The sequence below is a fragment of the Hyla sarda genome, chromosome 10, assembly GCF_029499605.1.
Source record: "Hyla sarda isolate aHylSar1 chromosome 10, aHylSar1.hap1, whole genome shotgun sequence".
Lineage (NCBI taxonomy): Eukaryota > Metazoa > Chordata > Amphibia > Anura > Hylidae > Hyla > Hyla sarda.
This window is the reverse complement of record NC_079198.1, coordinates 63191081-63214584: the sequence shown is the minus strand read 5'-3', so window position 1 is coordinate 63214584 and position 23504 is coordinate 63191081. Positions and strand designations below refer to the sequence as shown.

Here is a 23504-nt window from a genome sequence, read left to right as displayed (position 1 = left end):
TGTCATTTTCCTATCAGCATTTTGTGAATATCTTAATCCAAACTGATGTAACTCCTGTTTGCAAAGAATCTGTGTGGGCATATATTGTCTGTATCTCACCACCTCTGTATTAGCACTGTATTAGCAAATAGATGTTGTGCTCTCAGAGCAATGTCACAGGGTGAGTGTTCCTATCCTGTAATACCACACCTGTGCCTGGCATACTTCACCAGGGGCGCTTTTGTGTCTCTCTTTTTTTTCTCTTTTCTCTGTACATTAAGAAGTTAAAACACCCTTGCCATAATCCTGGTGTTGGATGACGAGAAGGCATTTGACTGGCTTTGCTGTTATCTGTCATTTGGGCTTTATGGGGAATATTCTTTCTGCTATCTCCTCCCTATATTCCAGACCATCGGAAACGGTCTTAGCTAATTACACCCTATCTGACAGATTTTCCAATACGAATGGATCAAGGCAGGGAAACCCATAAATACATCTGAAAATACATTGTGCGAATATAGCCTTAGTGACTTGTTTAGATATTATATTTTCAGTATTATTTTAAACCCAAAAAATTGTCATTATTTGGCCATTAGAGATTGGCAAAAAGTGGCCTTTGAGCAGCATTACCATGGACAAATTTGTTCATATTTGATTATTCATTTAAGCATTAATAAACTTATTAATGTTTAGTAACAGAAAGGAAAGAAGGGAAGGAAAACAAGCAGCAAGACAGATGGATACAATCACAAAATCCCTGAGTATGCCAATGTAAGACCTAAAGTGCCAAATTCCAGTTACTATGGAGAATAGAACTCACAGATTATAATGAAAAATAAAGAGAATTTGGTTGTAACATTTTATCAATACTTTTACCAGACTGTCGGCAGAATAATAAGGTCAATATTAAACATTACCTGTGCAGATTTTCACCTGCGTGAGTGAGGTTTGGTGCTCTGCAGTCATTGTTAAATTCTGGTATAAAACCAAAGTCTTTATACAAAGCCTCAGCCCCTCTAGCGATTATAGCAACTCCATTTTGAACTCTACGGTGGAGGTCATCTTTCCATCCAGCAGACAAAACTGTAAATAGACCAACTGGCAAATGCTCCGGCATGTAATCTGTGCCTCCCAAGTTGGTTCCCACCATAAACCAAATGTACCCAGGTCCAGTTAACCCAGCTTCTCTTGCAGCCTTGAATACTCCATCAGCCTCATCCTTGGAACAGTAGAGCAGTCGCACCTGTACAGTTATTTCTCTTAGTTGTCTTTTAAGCTTTGACCCACTTGGGTCATCAGTAAGATTGAGTGTTAAGACACCTCGATTTTCCCATCCAATAAAACTACTATCAGTTAGTAACTCAATATAATCCACAAAATCTTCATAGCCAGGGAATAAAGTGGTAATAACTGCAAAAGCCGTCCAATCGTATTCCTCTAAAACCTCAAAAATAACTTGCAGTTGCTGCTCTGTAGAAGACCCCAACTGTAAGAAGGTGGACCCCTTTTCCTGAAACACAAAAAATTTATATAAGCAAAAGCAGTCATAGTACATACATTATAGCTGTCAATTGAATACTACATTTTAAAAATTGTACAAATCACAAAAATAAGCTGTAAAAATGAAAGAAACTACCTTAAACATGTTCAAGGTAAAAAGGGACAATATTAAAATGTGGAAATATAAACGGGAAATTGAAGAACTCAGGAAATGTAATAATCACAGCTGGAACCACCCTAGTAAAAATAATTCCCCTTTTCACTAGACAGTCACACTAGCATTGGCAAATAATCTATATGATCACGATATTTAGATTTAGGGAAATAAATAAACACTGATTTAAAGTATTCCACAGATCTTATGAAAACCTATGTGTCTCCATGGTTACAGATTAGAAATAAATCTGTTGTAACCTGATCCTGCAGTCACGTGTTTCTTCCTTTCATATGCTCACTCTTCTTGCCAAAGCTACAGACAACTAAAAGGGCGACTGGGGATAATGGAGGAACATATGACTGCAGGATCGGGCTACACACAGAGTTTAAGTTCTTCCCATTCTAAAATCAAATATTAGATCAGATAGAACCCATGATATCCTAGCTTTTGTAAACTCTTCTAGTATTTAACATTGGAATTACTGCTGTATATTTATAAACATGTGTGTTCACTGACAGACACTTTATCACAGACTTAAATAGAACACAATATTAGATTTAAAAAATAATAATAATAAAAAACTGCTTCTTTTTATACCTATTTTGCTGCATTTTTTTTTCTTTTCATTTTACAATGTGTGATACTGGCCTAAAGAAAATAATGTAAGCTAAACCAAACTCCTAACACTTTTCTATTTCCCCTGGTCTATCAAGGAGCTTGCTTTAACCCCTTAAGGACACAGATAATTTTGACCTTAAGGTCGCATCCAATTTTATTTTTGTATTTTTGTTTTTACCTCCTCGCCTTCTATAAATCATAACTCTTTTATATTTTCATCCACAGACTAGGGCTTGTTTTTTGCGTGACCAGTTGTCCTTTGTAATGACATCACTCACTTTACCATAAAAATGCATGGCGAAATAAAATAATATATATACTATTCCTGTGGTGAAATTGAAAAGAAATTGCAAATTTTTTAAGGTTTCATTTTTACGCTGTACAATTCACGGTTGGAATTATTTATTCTGTGGGTCAATACAATTAAAATTATACCCGTGATTGCATACTTTTCTATTATTGTACCACTTGTATTATTGTACCACAAAAAATCTCAAACCTTTTAATCAAATTAGTGCGTTTTGATGACCTATAACTTTTGATGACTTATAACTTTTCTATTTTTCTGTATAAGCAGCGGTATGAGGTCTAATTTTTGTGCCATGATCTGTACTTTTTTTTATATCCCATTTGCATATCTGAAACTTTAAATATTTTATATTTTATGTGATAAACAAGTAGCAATTTTGGACTTTTTTTTTTACGTTTACGCCATTCACCAAAGGGGATCATTAACATTATATTTTGATAGTTTGGACATTTACGCACGTGGCGATATCAAATATGTTTATTAATTTGCATTTTTTACACTTTATGGGGGTAAAATGGGAAAAAGTGATCATTTAAATTTTTATTGAGGGAGGGGATTTTCCAAATTTTTTAACTTTTTTTTTTTTTTTTACACTTTAAAAATCCCCATAGGGGACTATCTATAGCAATTACTTGGTTGCTAATACTGTTTAGTGCTATGCATAGGTCATAGCACTGATCAGTGTTATCGGCTATCTTCTGCTCTGGTCTGCTCCATCTCCGATCAGAGCAGAAGACCCCTGAAGGTGATCCGGTAATCCATTTTAGTGATTGCACTGCCGCAGATGCCGTGATCTGTATTGATCACAGCATCTGAGGGGTTAATGGCACATATCAGTGCGATTGCTGATGTTCGCCATTACTGGTGGGTCCCTGGCTGCTGATAGCAGGGCACCAGGACGCCAGAACGTACATTAACGTCCTATGTCGTTAAGGTGTTAATGCCCCCTAATATGTAATGCCCACTTTATGCCATCTCTGGATACTTCCGACAACAATAAAAAAGTATTTTGCAAAAAACTCCTAGAGATGAATTACAATTGTGACTGCTGGTGTCTTCTGTAAAACTCCTTTGGTGTTAGTCCTTTGGCAGCTGACATGCAAGTAAAACGTAATGCCAAGCATGAAGAGCGATCCCAGAATTAACAGTTCCTGGAGTTCGTATAGAACCAGCAACCCATGAAATTAGATTCACTGATCTTTACTTACATGGCATCGCCTAGCTTTTAAATATTCATAAGCTAATATCTCTCATCCAAAATCTTACACTGCCAAAAGCAATGTAAGCCTGGCCTGGCCATTGCCGACTTTTCTTGAAGAAATGTGTCCTCAATTTCTTTTATTTACAGTAAGTATAGGAGGCCCTGACTGGCTATCCTTGACAAAGATATTCATAAGGACCTTCCCTGGTGGTTTGATTGAATGTTAATAACTATATTAGCCTTGCAGATAACTCACACTGGCAGCAGGATGAATGAAGTGAGTGCACAAAGTGTGTATATAAACTGTCAGAAGAGAACCATTTGCCCCAAGACCATTTGTGAAATATTAATGGAGGAAAATTGTCTACTAGTCAGCACAGGAAAGGAAGGCAGAGAAAGGGAAGCTAGATCGGAGGAGAATGTGCTGCGAGGACTAAAATATGAAGAGGAGACAGACAGCGGAATGAAATAACCCATATGTAAATGAAAGACAAAGACTGATTGAAGTTGTGAAACAGATGAATCATTTTACAGAAAGGCAAAATGTTACTGAAATAATACAGACATCAGAGGAAAGCAAATTATTCTGAGGAGAGGACAGAATAATAAGAAAATGAAGGTGTTAGTGAGATGTGATATAAGGGGAGATAAAAAGGAATTAAAAAGGCCAAAATCATAGACGTGGCTCTTGGTATATATGAAGGCTTCACCACCAGAGGGCGTAGTGTGAGAAGACCGAGCAGGAAGACAAAGTTACATACAGACAAGGATCACAAATATGTCTTAACAATTGTTGGACCTTCAAAGAATCCTCTGTCACAGCTGTCAAGGACACCAGCATCCACACAGACTGATACTACTATTAGGAAGGCTTTTTATGAGCCACTTAATGTAATGGAGTGTTAAATCCATTTAAAGGTTATAGTATTGGAGAAACCCTGCCCCCATTACTTGAATGCAGATTTTATACTTTGAGAGGCTATAATAGAAAGCTGATTTATATTAAAAGTTCTTTGTGGCATTCATATTAGAGCAGATGTTGAGATGAGGCAGATTTCATAGTAGTTACAGTATTTTTCGCCATATAAGAGGCTCCGGCAGATAAGACGCACCCAATTTTAAAGGAGGAAAATCTAGAGAGAAAAAAAGATTCTGAACCAAATACAAAGTAAAGTATAGGACAGTGATCTTCAACCTGCGGACCTCCAAATGTTGCAAAACTACAACTCCCAGCAGGCCCGGACAGCCGTTGGCTGTCCGGGCATGCCGGGAGTTGTAGTTTTGCAACATCTGGAGGTCCACAGGTTGCAGACCACTGGTATAGGAGGAAATACTCACGTGTCCCCGCCACTCTGGACCCGTCACTGCTGCCCTGGATGTCGCCCTCCATCACTGTCGCCGCGTCCCCGGGGTTTCCCTGTCGCCTGGGATCCTCGATCTCCGTCGCCGCCATCACGTCGCTACGCACGCCGCTCCTATTGGATGATGGGACGGCGTGTGCGACGACGTGATGACGATGAAGGAGAGCGCCGGCCATGCAGGGGATCCCAGCATGGAGCAGTCAGTCGCCGATCGGACACCGAGGAGGCAGGTAAGGTCCCTCTCGGTGTCCTGTAAGCTGTTCGGGATGCCGCAATTTCACCACGGTGGTCCCGAACAGCCCGACTGAGCAGCTGGGTTAGTTTCACTTTCGCTGCAGACGGGGCGGTCAGCTTTCATCGCCGCGTCTGAAGGGTTAATACAGGGCATCACCGCGATCGGTGATGTCCTGTATTAGCCGCGGGTCCCGGCCGTTGATGGCCGCAGGGACCACCGCGATAGGACAGGGTTTTAATGTGTATTTTCCGTATAAGACGCACCAACTTTTCCCCCCCAGTTTTGGGGAAGAAAAAGTGCGCCTTATACATCGAAAAATACGGTATATCTGGTACAGCTAAATGGAAGGAGGGGTCATAACTTGTTTTTGTTCTATAACTTTTAACAATATAAGTTTATATTTTGTGGACGGAAAAATAATTTATATAGAAAGATAGATATAAAAACATAGAATGCGTCGGCGGATAGAAATCATTCGGCCCGTTTATTCTATGAATAGTCCCTGACCCTTTCTTATATGAAGGATAGCCATATGCCTATCTCTATCTTATATGAAGGATAGCCTTATGCTTATCCCATGCATGTTTAAACTCCTTTATTGTATTTGCAGCGACCACTTCGGCAGGAAGGCTATTCCATGCATCCACTACTCTCTCAGGAAAGTAATACTTCCTGATATTACTGCATAAACCTTTGCCTCTCTAATTTAAAACTATGCTTTCCTCCTTTACCGTGTTGATTCCCTTTATGTATTTAAAAGTCTCTATCATGTCCCCTCTGTCTCTTTCTTCCAAGCTATATGTGTTGTGGTCCCTTAATCTTTCCTGGTAAGTTTTATCCTGCAACCTATGCACTAGCTTTGTAGCTCTTCCCTGAACTCTCTCCAGTGTATCCATATCCTTTTGGTAATACGGTCCCTAGTACAGCGCACAATACTTCAAGTGAGGTACCACCAGTGCCCCTCACCAGTGCCCTGCACAGTGGAATAAACACCAAACCTATTGGAACATACACCAATTCCCAACACACAATAACAATCGCTGATGTAATTGCTAAAGAATAAGACCAAGAACAGAAAGTCCCAGTACCCCTCTATCTCACCCCTCAACGTGTTTCATAGTGAAGTGGTTTCACTTTGAAAATGGCCTTCAATCCATTCTAAGCTGTTATCACTGGGTGAAGCTTCACCTGGCCTAACAGTTTAAATGAATGGAGCAATAATGTAGAGCATGAATGCCAATGTGAGAGCCCCACTTTGTTAGCTGTTTTTAGTCACAGTGGGTCCAGATGATAGTACAAACTTCTACGACGGTCATTTGCTTTAGACAGTGTTCACACATTTCAGTTTTGCAGCATTTTGATGCATTTTTGTTGTGATTTTGGTGAAATCTCAGATAAAGTGCATTATCTTTGCAGCAAAACTGCAACAAAATTCACAAAGAGTGACTTAATTGAGCATTTAAAAAGGGGCTGTCTTCATACAGTGTTATGTATCTACATTGACCTTAAATTGGGCCCTTAACCAGTCAGACTGGGTACTGACAGGTAGACATGTAAAAAGCAAACACCTAACCAATAACCTTTGCTGAAATGGCAAAAAATTTATGCCTTATTAAAAGTAAAAAATTCAGGTTCTACCTTAGATATGCACACTTTCCTACTTCTCTGTATAATATCAGTCTAGGAAACTATGACATAGCATGTAGATAAGTCTAGTAAGATGCCCATCTTAAAGGTTCTGGGTGTGCATGAAAAATGTTTTCTTAAACAAATGAGTAAATTATTATTTCCCCCCCATGTATTCAGATTTGTCGGGCAATTTGTTTTGGGCATTTCATGTGCAGGAGTAAGGACTCTTGTTAAGGATACGTTCACACGTACAGGATCCGGCACAGATTTGATGCGCAGGATCTGTAACTGCCGATTAGAAGCTGTGCTCAGTCATTTTGTTTACATTGAAATCTGCAGCAGAAAATCTTGCACATCAAATATCTCCGCATCAAATCTGCGTACGTGTGAACCTGCACTAAAGGTTTGAGTCTCTACTTCTTTATATTGAGTGGCTAGGCATACTCGACTTGCCTAGGACTCGCCAGTACATCAGTCAAGGGTCAAGGATGGTCTGGGAGGTAAGGGCAAGTGAGAAGGTATGAGAGGCTATAGAAACTCGGCACTGTTTTCTTGACACTTGCTTTTACACCCTAACAGCTAGTCAATAGTGTCTTCCCCTCTTAGCAGAAAATCCCGCTGGCAAATTCCCTTCAAAGAAGTATGCCCATCTCAGCATATTATCCTTTTAACACAGGATTGGGGGTAGCATGCTGATTGACGGGACCCTCACTGATCTTGAGAATGAAAAGAAAAGTGTCCCAGGAATGAATGGAGCACTCTGTGCTTGTGTGGTACGTTCTTCATTCATTCTCTATGAGGCTTTAAAGCAATGCTGAACTTATTTCTCAGCAATGTTCGGAAGCCCTAGAGACAATGAATGGAACACTGCACTCCGTTCATTCTAGGGAACATTTAACATCCATTTTATGGATCAATGGGGGGTCCCAGTGGTCAAACCCAATCCAAACTATGGCCAGATTTACTAAAACTTTCTAATTCTTAGACAGTGGAAACTGTAGCGGAAGTCACATAAGATTTTTTATTTTTTTTAAACGAAATTGTGCACAAAAGTGCATCAAAAGATGGATACAATAGTAAATCTGGGCCACTATGTTATACGCATGTTATTTCTTACAAAACAATAAAATGATATGCACAGAATTATAGACGAAACTTTGATTCTAAGTATACATCAGTTCATTTTTCTGCAAACTGGCACCAACATGAAATGATATTACAGGAAGGTCAATCAGATTAGAACATTTTTAATTATTTTAATACGTTTTTTATCAGACCAAACTATCATTGTTAAAATGTAATTGATAAACCAAAATTCTTCTTACTGATGTGGAGTTGTGTATGCCTGCTTGTGATATTGATTCAGCTCCTAGGGAATACTATACATTTCCACATTATTTTTCTACAGATGAAATAAAAATCTAATTAATGTGAAGCCTACATGCAATCCAACCTGTTTGAGCACAGTTAATCCCAATCACTGCCCAAGTCAGACTCACAGTATATATTTTCCTATTTTTAATAAAGAATATTCTTTCCACCAGTGAATATGGCTCATTGTCAAACAAAAGTAAATATGGAAAATATAATTTTTTATAATATTTAATATTCTGAGCTTGTATTTATTATGCCTTATGTATTCGATAGTGGAGGAAGGGAGTTTTTTTTTTTTTTTAAATGCGCCCTGTAAGCTATGATGTGATACTGAATAAAATTGGACTTTTTGTATACTATTGGTGTGAGCTGAGATCTTCTTATTATTAATTTACAGATTTACTCCTCTCTACATGCACCACCACTCACGCAAGTGCCAATAGCTACAGACTGAGAGGAGTGGCGGGCATGATAAGGAGGACTATGATGATGTAGCTTTGGACAGGAGTAGGACCTAGGTGATGAAGAGGTGACTTTGTCAGAGAAGGAGGTAGTGGTGGCACTGGCAGTAATAAAGAGCCAATGTAAGGGCAGAACATCTTCATCCCAGATGTAGGCCTATTGATATGGTCAGCTCAGGATCAGTAAACAGCGACACTGCTGCTACGTTTCTAGGCACCAGAAAAAAGCTTTTCAGTGCAGAGGCACAGTCAAATGGTGGTGTAAATATTACCGTATATGCCGGCGTATAAGACGACTTGGCATATAAGACGACCCCCAACTTTTACAGTTAAAATATAGAGTTTGGGATATACTCGCCATATAAGACTACCCCTCCTACCACGATGTATGGTACCTTGTAGTTCCTCCCACATTAGGTAGGCATCATGTTCCCCCACATTAGGTAGGCAGTATAGTTCCCCCCACATTAGGTAGGCAGTATAGTTCCCCACACATTAGGTCGGCAGTTCCCCCACATTAGGTCGGCAGTTCCCCCCACATTAGGTCGGCAGCTCCCCCCACATTAGGTCGGCAGCTCCCCCCACATTAGGTCGGCAGCTCCCCCCACCAGACATACAGCTTCCAGCCATATAGTGTGTATGGCTGCAGGCTGTATGTCTGTACTGGTCTGCCCCCACAGTGTTCCGATCACCGCTCCTCCGGCCCGGGTCACCATCTACTGCTATAGCCTATGGACCATAGCAGTAGGTGCCGGGACCGGGGAGCATTGACCGGATCACTTAAGATAGCACGGCCGGTCACTCACCAGGCCCCAGTCGGCACGCGTCCTCCTGCGGTCCTCTTGGTCCTGCGCTCCTCTGCCTCTATGGTTGTACGCACAGGAAGTCACTGACGTCCCGTGCGTACAACCATAGAGACGGAGGACCGGACCGCAGGAGGACCGAAGGAGGATTGCAGGAGGACGCCGGGGAATGGTAAGTGACCGGCGGACATCCTTATGGGATGTCCGGGATAGGAATACCTATGATTATCTGCCCGGGCCGGCTCCCATGTGTGGCTGCAGGCGGGGGCCAGCCAGAGCAGCCAAAAACTAATACTGTATATTAAAACCAGGGGGCCTCCAGCTGTTGTAAAACTACAACTCTAAGCATGCCCGGACAGCCTTTGCCGTGCTGGAAGTTGTAGTTTCACAACAGCTGGAGGCACCCTGGTTTTTAGTATACAGTATTAGTTTTTACTTGCTCTGGCCGGCCCCCGCCTGCAGCCACACACGGGAGGCGGCCTGGGCAGAAAATCAGAAGTTTTCCTATCCCGGACCTCAATACCCGGCGTATAAGACGACCCCCGACTTTTCAGAAGAAAATTCTGGGTTAAAAAGTCGTCTTATACGCCGGGATATACGGTAGCTCTTTACAGTACTCAGTTGTGTGACAATTCCTTCCTTTAGTCCAAGATCTTTGGGCAAAAAATGACGTTTGACCAGCCCAGGTGGCACATACCCATTCACCATTCCTTCTCTAAAAAAGGCCAACTCAACAATTGTGTGGAAGAGAGAATGGGCCCCTCCATGCATGTGTCAGTGTGAAGCACAGTGTATGTGTAGCTATGGTTGGAGCCAATGTGTTTATTTCACTGCCTACTAGATTACTATCTTGTAGTACCATGGGGCCGATCCATTTTAACTTTTGACATTTTCAACCTATACTACTCCTCATACACACCCTTTGTAACTATATTTTACAGTCCCTCGCATGGTGTAGCGTACACTATTCCCTCTCTCTTCTTTAAAAGGGTTCTCCGCTGGAATATATTTTTCTAAATCAACTGGTGCCAGAAATTTCAACAGATTTGTAAATTACTTCTATTTAAAAATCTTAATCATTCCAGTACTTATCAGCTGCTGTATGCTACAGAGGAAGTTCTTACATATAAAATAAACAGATACAAAGGATTATCATCACATGCTGGTATTCATTATTATAGATAAGCGAACTTCCAGTAATTCGATTCGTCACAAACTTCTCGGCTCGGCAGTGGCTGACTTTAGCCTGCAAAAATTAGTTCAGCTTTCAGGTGCTCCGGTGGGCTGGAAGAGGTGGATACAGTCCTGGGAGAGAGTCTCCAGCCCACCGGAGCACCTGAAAGCTGAACTAATTTATGCAGGCTAATGTGATCAACTGCCGAGCCGAGAAGTTTGTGACAAATCGAATTACTGTAAGTTCGCTCATCTCTATTCATAATGCTTGACAAGATTTTAGGTATGATGTTACCTACCCCCCCCCTTCACAATTGTCTATATATGAGCCATCAATCTGGAGGTAAAAAATAGCATATTGGGTAAAAATACTGTAATAAATAATTAACAATTGACATGGCCTAAAATGAAATACCTTAAACCCTGATAATTATATTTTTCACCATATGACTGTATTGATGTCATTTTGTGTATACTATCATTAGATCTGTTAAAGTTTTCCTTTTGTTAGTTTTGGGTGACACCATTATAGGATTGGGATGTTCTAGCCCAAGTGATACTGATTGGTATGATCTTTTACTTTTTGCACAAAGTACCGTATTTTTCACCGTATAAGACGCACTTTTTCTTCCCCAAAACTGGGGGAAAAAAGTCGGTGCGTCTTATACGGTGAATACACACCTATCGCGACGGTCCCTGCGGCCATCAACGGCCAGGACCCGCGGCTAATACAGGACATCACCGATTGCGGTGATGCCCTGTATTAACCCTTCAGACGCGGCGATCAAAGCTGACCACCGCGTCTGAAGGGAAAGTGACACTAACCCGGCTGTTCAGTCGGGCTGTTCGGGACCGCCGCGATTTCACAGCCTGACTGAATAGCTGGGTTAGTGCTTACAGGACACCGGGGGGGGACCTTACCTGCCTCCTCGGTGTCTTCTCCGTTCAGGGATCCCCTGTATGCCGGCGCTCTCCTTTCTCGTCATCACGTCATCGCGTACGTGCGTCGGCGTGCGTAACAACGTGATGGCGGCGACGGAGAGCGAGGATACCCGGCCGGCAGCAGAGACGTTCCAGAGCGACGGGCACACAGCGACAGCGATGGAGCGACATCAAGGGCAGCGGTGACGGGTCCGGAGCGGCGGGGACACGTGAGTATTACCTCCTATGCAGTGGTCTTCAATCTGCGGACCTCCAGATGTTTCAAAACTACAAATCCCAGCATGCCCGGACAGCCAACGGCTGTCCGGACATGCTGGGAGTTGTAGTTTTGCAACATCTGGAGGTCCGCAGGTTGAAGACCACTATTGGGTTCAAAATCTTTCTTTTTTTAGATTTTGCCCCTAAAAATTGGGTGCGTCTTATACGCCGGTGCGTCCTATAGGACGAAAAATACGGTAAACAAAACGTCAGTAAATAGACTCAGCATTAGTGGAGCAGCACGTGTGGACATTGAATCTCACAAATCTCACCTGTTTTCCCCCAAGTGTACTATAGAGAACCCTGTTTTTTTTACTGTTTTACAAATATCTTGGAATTACTGATTGTTCGTAGCAGACTATATTATATTTTAGTGGCAACATGCTTTATACACTCAAGAACATACAGGTTGTCAATACTTAAAAGAACATTTTATTGTTGTATGAGAATCTAATATCACAATTTTATGTCATATTGTTTGTACACATTATTTTTAATAAGCAAACATTTTAACATTGTATGAAAATCTAAAATCACTCTTGGTTATAGATTTATTTGACTTTATGGGGGAGATTTATCAAAGGATTTAGACAGTTTTTTCCTTTCTAAATTTGTCGCACAGAAAGTCGCAGCCTAAATATGTGCGACTTTTCTGCGACTTTTGCTTTAGAGGATTTTTAGAACATGATGCATGCTAGTATATTTGAGATGGAAATGCATTGGTGCTGAATTTATCAAAAGTGACTTTTCAGCAACAAGTCGCATCGGCTGAAAGTACGCCGAAATGTCAGACCGTGCTGGAGCAGGTTTAAATACAGTCTAAAGCATAGATCCTGAAGTCCGTGCACAGAATTTATCAAGAGCCGTGCGACTTTTGATAAATTAGGCGCACAATAGACTAGCCAAACCCTCTGTAGTTTTTTCTATATTGATGCGGGACATAGACAACTTTGATAAATATCCCCCTATGTCTTTGTGAATGTTAGTTTATAGGCAGATTTGCTTTCCTTATATAATGCAAGGGCAAAGGTTTTGTGTCTTGCTCTAGCATAACGTTTTATGTAAGATGGTGGACCTTTCATGATTTTAGGTTTCTATGCATGGTTTGTTATACCGAAGATTCACCTTTGCATGTTGTATTATTACCGTATTTTTCGGCGTATAACACGCACTTTTAAAACTTAAATTCAAGGCAAAAAGTCTGCCTGCATGTTATATGCCGATAAATCTTTTTGTCACTGATTTAAATCAGTGACCAGCGCGCGGCTCCCACTTTGTTTTTAGTTTTTTTGTTTTTTTTTCCTCCCCTTCCCCCCTGCTTTTTATTGTATTGTTCTTTTTTTATCTTCCTTACCTAGCCGCGCTCGGCAGGCCAGGTCCGGTGTCGGGTCTTGCGGGCTGCGGTCAGTGAAGCAGGATGAGTGACGCTGCAAAGCGTCTGGGACGTCACTCATCATTCGTTGCAGTCGCCGCTGGTCAGTGTGGTCGCAGCAACCGCAGCCATTAGAATAGAATAGAATAGCCATTAGAATAGCCATTAGAACCGCAGCCAATAGAATAGAATGGTGCTGCCGCTGTGACTATTCTAATGGCTGAGGTTGCTGCGGCCACACTGACCAGCAGCGGCTGCAGCGAATGATGAGTGATGTCCCAGATGCTGTGCAGCATCACTCATCCTGCTTCACTGACTGCAGCCCGCAAGACCCGACACCGGACCTAGCGTGCCGAGCACGGCTAGGTAAGGAAGATGGGGAAAAAATATATGTATATCAAAAACAGGGGGGTAAAGGGCATGAGGAGCAAGGGGGCATGATGAGAGCAGGGCATGATGAGCAGGGGGGCATGATGAGAGCGGGGCATGATGAGCAGGGGGGCATGATGAGAGCGGGGCATGATGAGAGCGGGGCATGATGAGCAGGGGGCATGATGAGAGCGGGGCATGATGAGCAGGGGGCATGATGAGCAGGGGGGGAATGATGAGCAGGGGGGAATGATGAGACAGTGGGGGAATAAATGAGACAGTGGGGGAATGATGAGACAGTGGGGGAATGATGAGACAGTGGGGGAATGATGAGAGGGTAAGGGGGGGATGGGTGTAAATGTGGCACAGGGGCTGATAAAAGGGGAGGAATGATGTGGCACTGGAAGGGGGGGACCAAACTGAAGTTTAGGCAAAATCAAAGTTAGAGGGATGATATGGCATTTAGTCTGTCATTTATCTTATATGTATTTTTTTTAACTTAAATTTCTCTATTAAAATGGGGGTGCGTGTTATACGCCGATAAATATGTATGTACTACATAAATTATTATTTACAACATATCTCAGCAACCTTTTGTAACTTAGAAGTACCTTTAACATTTATATTATAGTCGTTTTGGGTCACCTGGAGTTTAGGTAACCTCCCTGTTGAACTTGTCACCTTCACAGACTAAACTGAAGTGTCCATTATAATCTTTTTGGTAAGATGACTATCCTTTGTGTTTTTACTTCTTAGTTGATAAAACTCTGAGGACATTGTATTATGGGATGATTATTTTTTGTTTTTTATATAATTTTTTAACTGTTTCCTTTTTCCTTTTTTTGGAAGACTGATAAACATAAACACCAAGATTAACCCCTTAAGGATGCAGGGTTTTTCCGTTTTTGCATTTTCATTTTTTCCTCATCACCTTCTAAAAATCATAACGCTTTCAATTTTGCACATAAAATTCCATATGATGGCTTATTTTTTGTGCCACAAATTCTACTTTGCAGTGACATTAGTCATTTTACCCAAAAATCCACGGCAAAACGGAAAAAAAATTCATTGTGCGACAAAATTGAAGAAAAAATTTCATTTTGTAAATTTTGGGGGCTTCCATTTCTACGCGGTGCATTTTTTGGTAAAAATGACACCTTATCTTTATTCTGTAGGTCCATACGGTTAAAATGATACCTTACTTATATAGGTTGGATATTATCGTACTTTGGAAAAAAATCATAACTACATGCCAGAAAATGTATATGTTAAAAATTCTCATCTTCTAACCCGTGTTCTGAAGTTTTTATCGGTACAATTTTTGTATTGATCGGACTTTTTGATCGCTTTTTATTCATTTTTTCATAATCAAAAAAATGACCAAAAACATACTATTTTGGACTCTGGAATTTTTTTGCACGCACACCATTGACCGTGCAATTTAATTAACGATATCTTTTTATAGTTCGGACATTTCCACACGCGGCGATAACACATATGTTTATTTTTTTTTACACCGTTTTTTTTTTTTTTTATGGGAAAAGGGGGGTGATTCAAACTTTTATTAGGGAAGGGGTTAAATGACCTTTGTTAACTTTTTTTTTTCACTTTTTTTTTGCAGTGCTATAGCTCCCATAGGGACCTATAACACTGCACATACTGATCTCCTATGCTGATCCCTGCAAAGCCATAGCTTTTCATGGATCAGTGAGATAGGGGCTCGATTGCTCAGGCCTGTAGCTCAGGCTTGGAGCAATCAATCGACGATCGGACGCCGCAGAGACAGGTAAGGAGACCTCTGCTTGCGTCCCAGCTGATCGGGACATCGCGATTTTATCACGATGTCCGGATCAGCCCGACTGAGCTCACGGGAAGCGTTTCAGACGTGGCGCTTTCAGACGTGGCGGTCAACTTTGATCGCCGCATCTGAAGGGTTAACAGTGCGCGGCACAATGATCGATGGCGCGCGCTGTTAGCCCAGGGTCCCGGCTATGATTAGCAGCTGGGACCGACCCGGTGTGATGTGGGGTCACGGCGTGACCCCGTTTTAAACACCAGGACCTGGTATGGGGTGTACAGGTACGCCCTACGTCCTTAAGAGGTTAAAATAGCCAGAAGTGTATTAGGCCTGTCAGATAAAAATAACAGGTATCCTATTTGGCCCTTCCTCTGGGTGACAGAGTGAGTCCCTCCCTTTTACCCCTTTTTATGCCACATTCACAATTAACTGGAGAAACTAGAGGGTTAAGCTAGAAATTGGAATTTTCCCGATCTCAACTATTACCAGAAGCCTGGCTGTCATTAGACCCCTGTCACAGACTATTCCTGCTGAGCTGTTAAAAGCCTCTTAGAGAATACCATAAAAACATGTGATGATCGGTAGGAAATTGAAAGAATTTGAGAGTATGTATTACACAGACTTATAAGGTCTCCTTCTAAAAATCAGAATGCTTTACATTTTCCACCTGCAGACCAATATAAGGGCTTGTTTTTTTGAGTCACCAATTGTACTTCATAATGACATCAACCAATACATAACAAATTCTATGGCAAAACAAAAAAAAATTGTGATGTGATATTGAAAAAGAAAACAAATGCCATTTTATAACTTTTGGGGGCTTCCGTTTTTGCACAGTGCACTTTCCAATAAAAATGACACGTTAACTTTATTCTGTAGCTCTTTTGATTACAAGGATACCCAATTTATGCAGGTTTTATTTTATTTTATTCCCCCCCAAAAAATGCCCTCGCCAAAAAACGCCCTCGCATCCTGGTACTTAAGGACGGAGGGTTTACCTTTACGCCCTCCGTATTTCCGATCACCACTGCTCGCCAGGCGATAATCGGACCGGGATGACTGCGGATATCTATCCGCAGGCATCCTGTAGCAATGCCTAGGGGGACCCCCATGTCGCCGATCGCCGTAAATCGCCTGTCAATTCAGACAGGCGATTTGCGGCGATTCCGGGCCAATCGCCCGGAAAATAAGAGTGGCAATGTTTGTGCATCGCCATTTTCTGAGAGACGTAGTTTAATTTTTTATTTTTATAATGACAATGTTGTGGAGGGATAGGTTTGAGGGGAAAAAATTCCAGGTTCTTGGCGCAAACCACCAGCGATGGATAACAGTTTCTTCAAAATTCAAAAAAGAATTTTTATTGCCAAAGAAAACAACGCGTTTCAGAGCTTTGGAGCTCCTTCATCAGGTAAGTATGGCATCAGGTAAGGATGCTGCCATACTTACCTGATGAAGGAGCTCCAAAGCTCTGAAACGCGTTGTTTTCTTTGGCAATAAAAATTCTTTTTTGAAGAAATTGTTATCCATCGCTGGTGGTTTGCGCCAAGAACCAGGAATTTTTTTCCCTCAAACCTATCATTCCATTGACCGGCCTGGAGCATTCCAAGACCCGGAACCAGGAGGCTGCATCACCTATCTGATTGTCTAAAGCGCTATTGCAGTTGTGTCATTATACACAACTAAGCAAGGTGAGTGGTACAACTACACTCACCATACACTATCTGCTTGACACACATATTATGTATCAGACGATACTCGTCCCATGAGGAAGCTCTGCCTTTTTTGTCCCTTCAGATCTACGCTAATGTTGTGGAGGGGCATATTATTTTCTGGATGAGTTAACATTTTTAGTGGTACCATTTGGGGTAAATTTGGTACTTTGATCACTTTTTATTTTAGATTTACAGAGGTTGCATGAACATAAAGCAGTACATTTGTCGAGTTTTTAATAACATTTTTTACGGCATTCATCGTATGGATTAAATAATGTGATTATTTATTATTACTTGGGTTTTTACAATGATATCAAATATGTAATATTCAAATCTTGTATAGAGAAAATTCAGTTCAACCCCTTGCCCACTCTGTGTCCCGTACTCCGTTGCCCCAATCCCAGATAATATGAGAAAACAGCGCTTGTCCAGTGCAGATACTGTGTTATATCTTCTTTATTCACAGGATACAAACATGTACAAAAAGTGAAGTGTTTCGACCACTGTATGTGGCCTTAGTCATACAAGCACATAGTGTGAACAGATCCTTTTTATATGCTGGTGGAAGGAGGAGACTCAAGCCGGAAACCTCTGCCAGGTGTGTGCTCCTAACTTGGTAATGACATAACTCTCTCTCTTCCTAACCAAACAATACAATGTAGTTATATTAAAAACTCCTGCATAGCAAACTATATAAAATACATACCAAGGGATATAAACGTGCTGTATATTATATCTATTTTATATATATATTGATTCAATGCATTATTAATTCAATTTCTGCTAACTCCATACTCCAGGCGTGTTCATGTCACCCGCCTCATGTGATCAAAAATCTCCCAGTGGGGGAAATGATCAGAGACAGACAAAATTGCTCTACTGTTGATGGGCTGGATAAAAAGGCGGATGACGTGTCTGCTCGATTGAAGTGTAGAGGCTGTCCTGACTGGTCCCTGACCATAGCGAGAAATATTGCATCGGGAAAAAACAGAATCTTTGGTTCGAAACGGTAAGCTTTTTTTTTTCCAAAAATCAGGCAACCAACAGAGACTGATCATATTTTCAACAACAAATGGTCAGGATGTCAGGGCTGTGTGTAACATTGTACAAACCTACATTGTACAAACCTACATTGTACGGCTTTAAAGGGGCACTCCGGTAGAAAACTTTTTTTTTATAATCAACTGGTGCCAGAAAGTCAAACAGATTTGTAAATTACTTCTATTAAAATCTTAATCCTTCCAGTACTTATTAGCTGCTGAATACTATAGAGGAAGTTCTTTTCTTTTTGGAACACAGTGCTGTAGGAACTGACCAGAACAGCATATGTTTGCTATGGGGATTTTCTTCTACTCTGGACAGTTCTTAAAATGGACAGAGATGTCAACAGAGAGCACTGTGCTTGTGATGTCAGCAGATAGTTCTGTGTTCCAAAAAGAAAATAATTTCCTCTGTAGTATTCAGCAGATAATAAGTACTGGAAGGATTAAGATTTTTTAATAGAAGTAATTTACAAATCTGTTTAACTTTCTGGCACCAGTTGATAAAAATAAAAAAATAAAAATAAAAAAAGTTTTCCACCGCAGTACCCCTTTAAATGTGTGTCTAAAAAAGTATGCACGATAGGACAATTAGTATCACTGAGTTTATTTTGTGACAACAACAAAAAGAAATCTACCTGGCTCAGTGTAGTTGGAAGTTACAAATGTGGTCATAACAGATGTATCTGTTGCAAGATCATGAAAAACAACAAAACCTTCTGTTCAACAGTTACCCACAAATATTTTACCATTAAAGATTATATAAACTGTAACACGTTGAATGTAATATATTTACTTACGTGTGATAAATGTTCATTACAGTACGTGGGCCATACTACCAATGCGCTGAAGGTGAGGATAAGAAAGCACCTCTCGGATATCCCACATTTCACTCAAGGTATGTCTCTATGGCAGCCAAACATTGCGTGGAGGTTCACGAGGGTGACTTTTCTGTCCTCACACTACATGGCATTGAAAAGCTGTCCATCCCTTTGAGAGGAGGTAGTGTGAAACAAAAATTAATGGACAGAGTAATCTTCTGGATTATGAAGTTGCAATCACATTTTCTTTACATTATTGGTTTATATATTTTCTATAGTGTGCATGGTGCAGCCACTCATAATTAAACATACAACATAACGCTGAACATAGATGTTGCAATAGTCTACATAAAAACTTCTTTTGTAGTGTTTTGTTCAGACATATACCCCGAGTATAATAATTCCACCCACTGTACCCCCTGAATATAATACTGCCATACACTGTATCCCTGAATATAATACTGCAACACACTGAACCCTCTCAATGTGTGACACACTGAACCCTCTCAATACAATACTGCCACACACTTTACCCCCTGAATATAGCCCTGCCAACCACTGTACCCCAAAATATAATACTGCTACACACTGTACCCCTGAACATAATACTGCCACACACTGTACCCTCTAAATATATTATTGACACACACTGTACCCCCTTTAATATAATACTGGTACACACTATACCACCTGAGTAAAATACTGCCACACACTGTACCCCCTGAATATATTCCTGCCAACCACTGTACCCCCTAAATATAATACTGCTACACACTGTACCCCTGAAAATAATACTGCCACACACTGTACCCTCTAAATATATTATTGCCACACACTGTACCCGTTTAATATAATACTGGTACACACTTTACCACCTGAGTAAAATACTGCCACACACTGCATTCTCTAAATATAACCCTGCTATATGCTGTACCCTGAATATAATATAAATCTTCCTCCTGATTCCTTTGTTCCACCCTCATTCCCCCTAGTCTTGCAAGTCCTCTTCATGCTCCCCTGCACCCCCCCACACCTCTAAGTAATTTCCCATATAAACAACATCACTCCCCTACCACCAACATACAGTCACGTGTAAATAACATCACTCCCCTACTACCAACATACAGTCCCATGTAAATAACATCACTCCTCTACCAATAACATACAGTCCCATGTAAATAACATCACTCCCCTACCACCAACATACAGTCCTATGTAAATAACATCCCTCTCCTACCCCCAACATACAGTCCCATGTAAATAACATCACTTCCCTACCACCAACATACAGTCCCGTGTAAATAACATCACTCCCCTACCACTAACATACAGTCCCATGTAAATAACATCACCCCCTACCACCAACATACAGTCCTATGTAAATAACATCACTCCTATACCACCAATATACAGTCCCATGTAAATAACATCATGCTTGTCTCCATTCCTACAGGAGGTTGCCTGCACTGCTCCAATCAGCCCCAGGCAATGGGGCCCAGTCGCGACTGTGACCCTTGCGACCTCTATACCTACGCCACTGAACTACATTGTATTGTTGGGTTATTAAGGGAGAGCGTTAAGTCATTTAAGTAATTGAATAAAGAAGTTATTGCACCGTATCTGCATTGAAACATTTTTCAGTTTTCTCAAATATGTAATATAAATAATTTGGGGTCGGAGGCTAAAAACATAATCACTTTTTCACTTTATTTTGACTTTTTTCTGTCCTGCTGAGCCTGATCGACTTCCGTAGCCAGGTCGGAGGGGGCCATTCGGAGATCTCTGATTGCAATGGATAAATGTATGTCTATTTGCAGGAAGTGACCGGAATATGGACGTACATTTATGCCCATTTGCGGCAAGGGGTCAAAAAGGTTCTAGTAAGAAGATAAATCAGTCAAAAAATGACACATTCTATGAAGTTAAACATATTTCCAGTGTACAAGCTTCATTTAAAACAACAAGGTTAGGGCATCCATCGAGACGGTCAGGCATGCTCAGTTCAGATGCATATTGCTCATTAGTCTCTACTGTGTATGCAACCAAAGGGGGGGGGGGGGGGGGGGATTGTGGGAAAGTGTGTGCTCTGTTGCCTGGTAACAGTGTCACAGTTCAGGGAGAAAATCAGAAAGTGATCAGATTATCAGGAAAGAAGAACAACACAGTGATTTAGGCCAGTTTGCCTAGAATAATGCATTACACACTTTGCTACCAACCATGTTTAAACCCCTTATAGGTTTTTTTTCTACATATGTTATCCTTTCTTTTTAATAATTTATTTTCAGATTAAAGCTCTGAAACCTGTAAATGAGAAATCCTAATGAATTGATAATGGCAGCCTTATTGGTTGTCACCCAGTTTCTGCACAAACAGAATTGACAAATGGTTGCGTTTGTATGTTTTCTCCATATTTGTAACAAACATATAGGTAAGAGGTAGTTGGCTAGTGGCTTCTTAAAGTCTGTGATAGAGAGATCAGATTTTGTGCCCTATTGGGAACAAGCACTGAAAAGAGGGGGGTAACAATCCTTATTTGGACTATATTAATACAGCCTCTGAATTACAGATTGAATTTACAGTTTAACTGCCAATACAGCATGGACTGGCCGATCGCCATTTTCACAAGAATTTAGATCCTTGTATGAGTGGTCCACATGAAAGTGATAGTGTACCTTATTTTTCCTATATATTTATATTCTGTAAACAATATTTGTATACAAAACATACTTCAAAAATAAATAAATAAATAAATAGAAAAAAAAGGACCATCCCTAGTAACAGATTTCACAAAAGACTATGACGGAGCACCTGACCTATACTATTTTCAGTATGACAGACAAACAGAACCTTACCCTTCCTCCTCTTGCTTTATACTTTATAATGTTACAAGTAGTTGGAATAAGATTAACATGAATTGTTTCTTTCCTGTAAATCATCCCTAGCAAATCACTTTGATAGAACAACGAAGGTCACTTATTGGACATGATGGAAAGCCTGTCATATTACTATTCAAGACAAGGGAAAGAATTTCATATGTAGATACTGTAGATGTGCTTTGGCCTCATACATCTTTCAACAAACTGGTGAGAACATTCTCTAGGAATTCTAATGCTACGTGGGCAGAATGTAAATGCTCCTTATCCCAATCATAATTTCTGAAAAAAAAATGCTATTGAGCTTTTCTAGAGTGTTTCTGAAGTGCATTCTCCCATCTCATTTTAATGTTGCAAATATCTAAATGTATGGTTTTCGTAACTTCTTGGTACAAGAGAAAGATTATATGTTCATTGACTGTAACAGTTTCAGTTTTTACATTTTCTAGAAAAGAAAAAAAATAATTTGTACATACCTTGGGCGTCAGCACAATGGCAGATCCTCCATTAATGCCAATGATGGGCATAGATGTTTGTGCAGAGATAAAGTCAAGGATCTGAGCAACAGATTCTGTCCTTGTGTCATCTTCAAAGACAACCCCATGAATTCTCAGGCTGGAGAGAACATCACATATCTGCAGGATAAGGCTGCGTGGATTAGTGTCATTAAGTATTACAGAAACGGGATTCACTTCCATAGAAAAATTGTTGAAAGCTGAGGGTGAAAACCGGGCACTCTCTGGTGGGTAAGAAGTACCACTGAATATTATAGCCACATTGAGGGTTCTTGGAGTTTCTTTGAACTCTAGAAAAGGACTGGCACATGTCAGGGCTATTAAAAATAGCATCCTAGAAGAAGCGGGCACAAAGGCAGTGTTCGAAACTGGTGGAAAACACATCTCGAAGGGTTTTGGCTGCCACTGTAGACATGAAAAAAAAAATGTGTTACAAAGACTCAAGTGTGAGATACTTAAAAGCAACATCATAAACTTTCAGAATTGTTAACACAAATAAATCGTGTTACTGTTTACTTCTACTAAAGTCTGTTTTGTGTTTGGATACAATAATTTTGTATTGGATACAATAATTTTAGAATATACATTAACACTTACTCAACTGTATTGAATCTCTTGCACATAGTCCTGTTGAACTTCCTAGGAATGAAAATTCATCAGCTCACCCTTTGTGAAGTGCTAGGTCCTGACATTCCACCGCACAAGACTAGGACAATGGTAAATGCACCAGAACTTTTCTGCTGTGTTATACCGATAGTCCTATATTGAGTTCCAGTAAAATCAAGTACATCCTTTACTGTTGTGGCAAAGTAAACAAAGTCAGAATGGATATAACCAAAGCACTTCCTCTGGTAACAAGCCTTGGAGATGGTTAGATGGTTGTAGCCATGCATAAGGCCAGTTATCAACTTCATGCCTTTTACATTGCCTCAACTGTAATGGCCGCACTTTATGTTATTGGAACTCAAGAAAGGATTATTGGTTTTAACACTACAGTAGAGGC

The 23504-nt window shown here is 40.6% G+C and overlaps 1 protein-coding gene and 1 long non-coding RNA gene across 6 annotated transcripts in view; one reads left to right on the top strand and one right to left on the bottom strand.

Moving 5' to 3' along the window:
* The window catches only part of GRIN2D (glutamate ionotropic receptor NMDA type subunit 2D), an 855799-nt gene that overhangs the window by 412655 nt on the left and 419640 nt on the right, over positions 1–23504 (bottom strand). For all 5 annotated transcript variants that reach the window (XM_056544763.1, XM_056544766.1, XM_056544762.1 and 2 more), the window contains 2 exons: positions 22463–22906; positions 897–1489 (listed from right to left, as the gene is read on the bottom strand). In XM_056544763.1, the coding sequence (XP_056400738.1) occupies positions 897–1489; positions 22463–22885 (1016 nt within the window). In that variant the 5' untranslated portion in view covers positions 22886–22906. The remainder of the gene's footprint in view (positions 1–896; positions 1490–22462; positions 22907–23504) is intronic.
* On the top strand, positions 21266–22540 carry LOC130294622 (uncharacterized). The gene is made up of 3 exons (XR_008848556.1): positions 21266–21541; positions 22056–22196; positions 22436–22540. It is a non-coding gene; the product is annotated as an uncharacterized LOC130294622 (long non-coding RNA).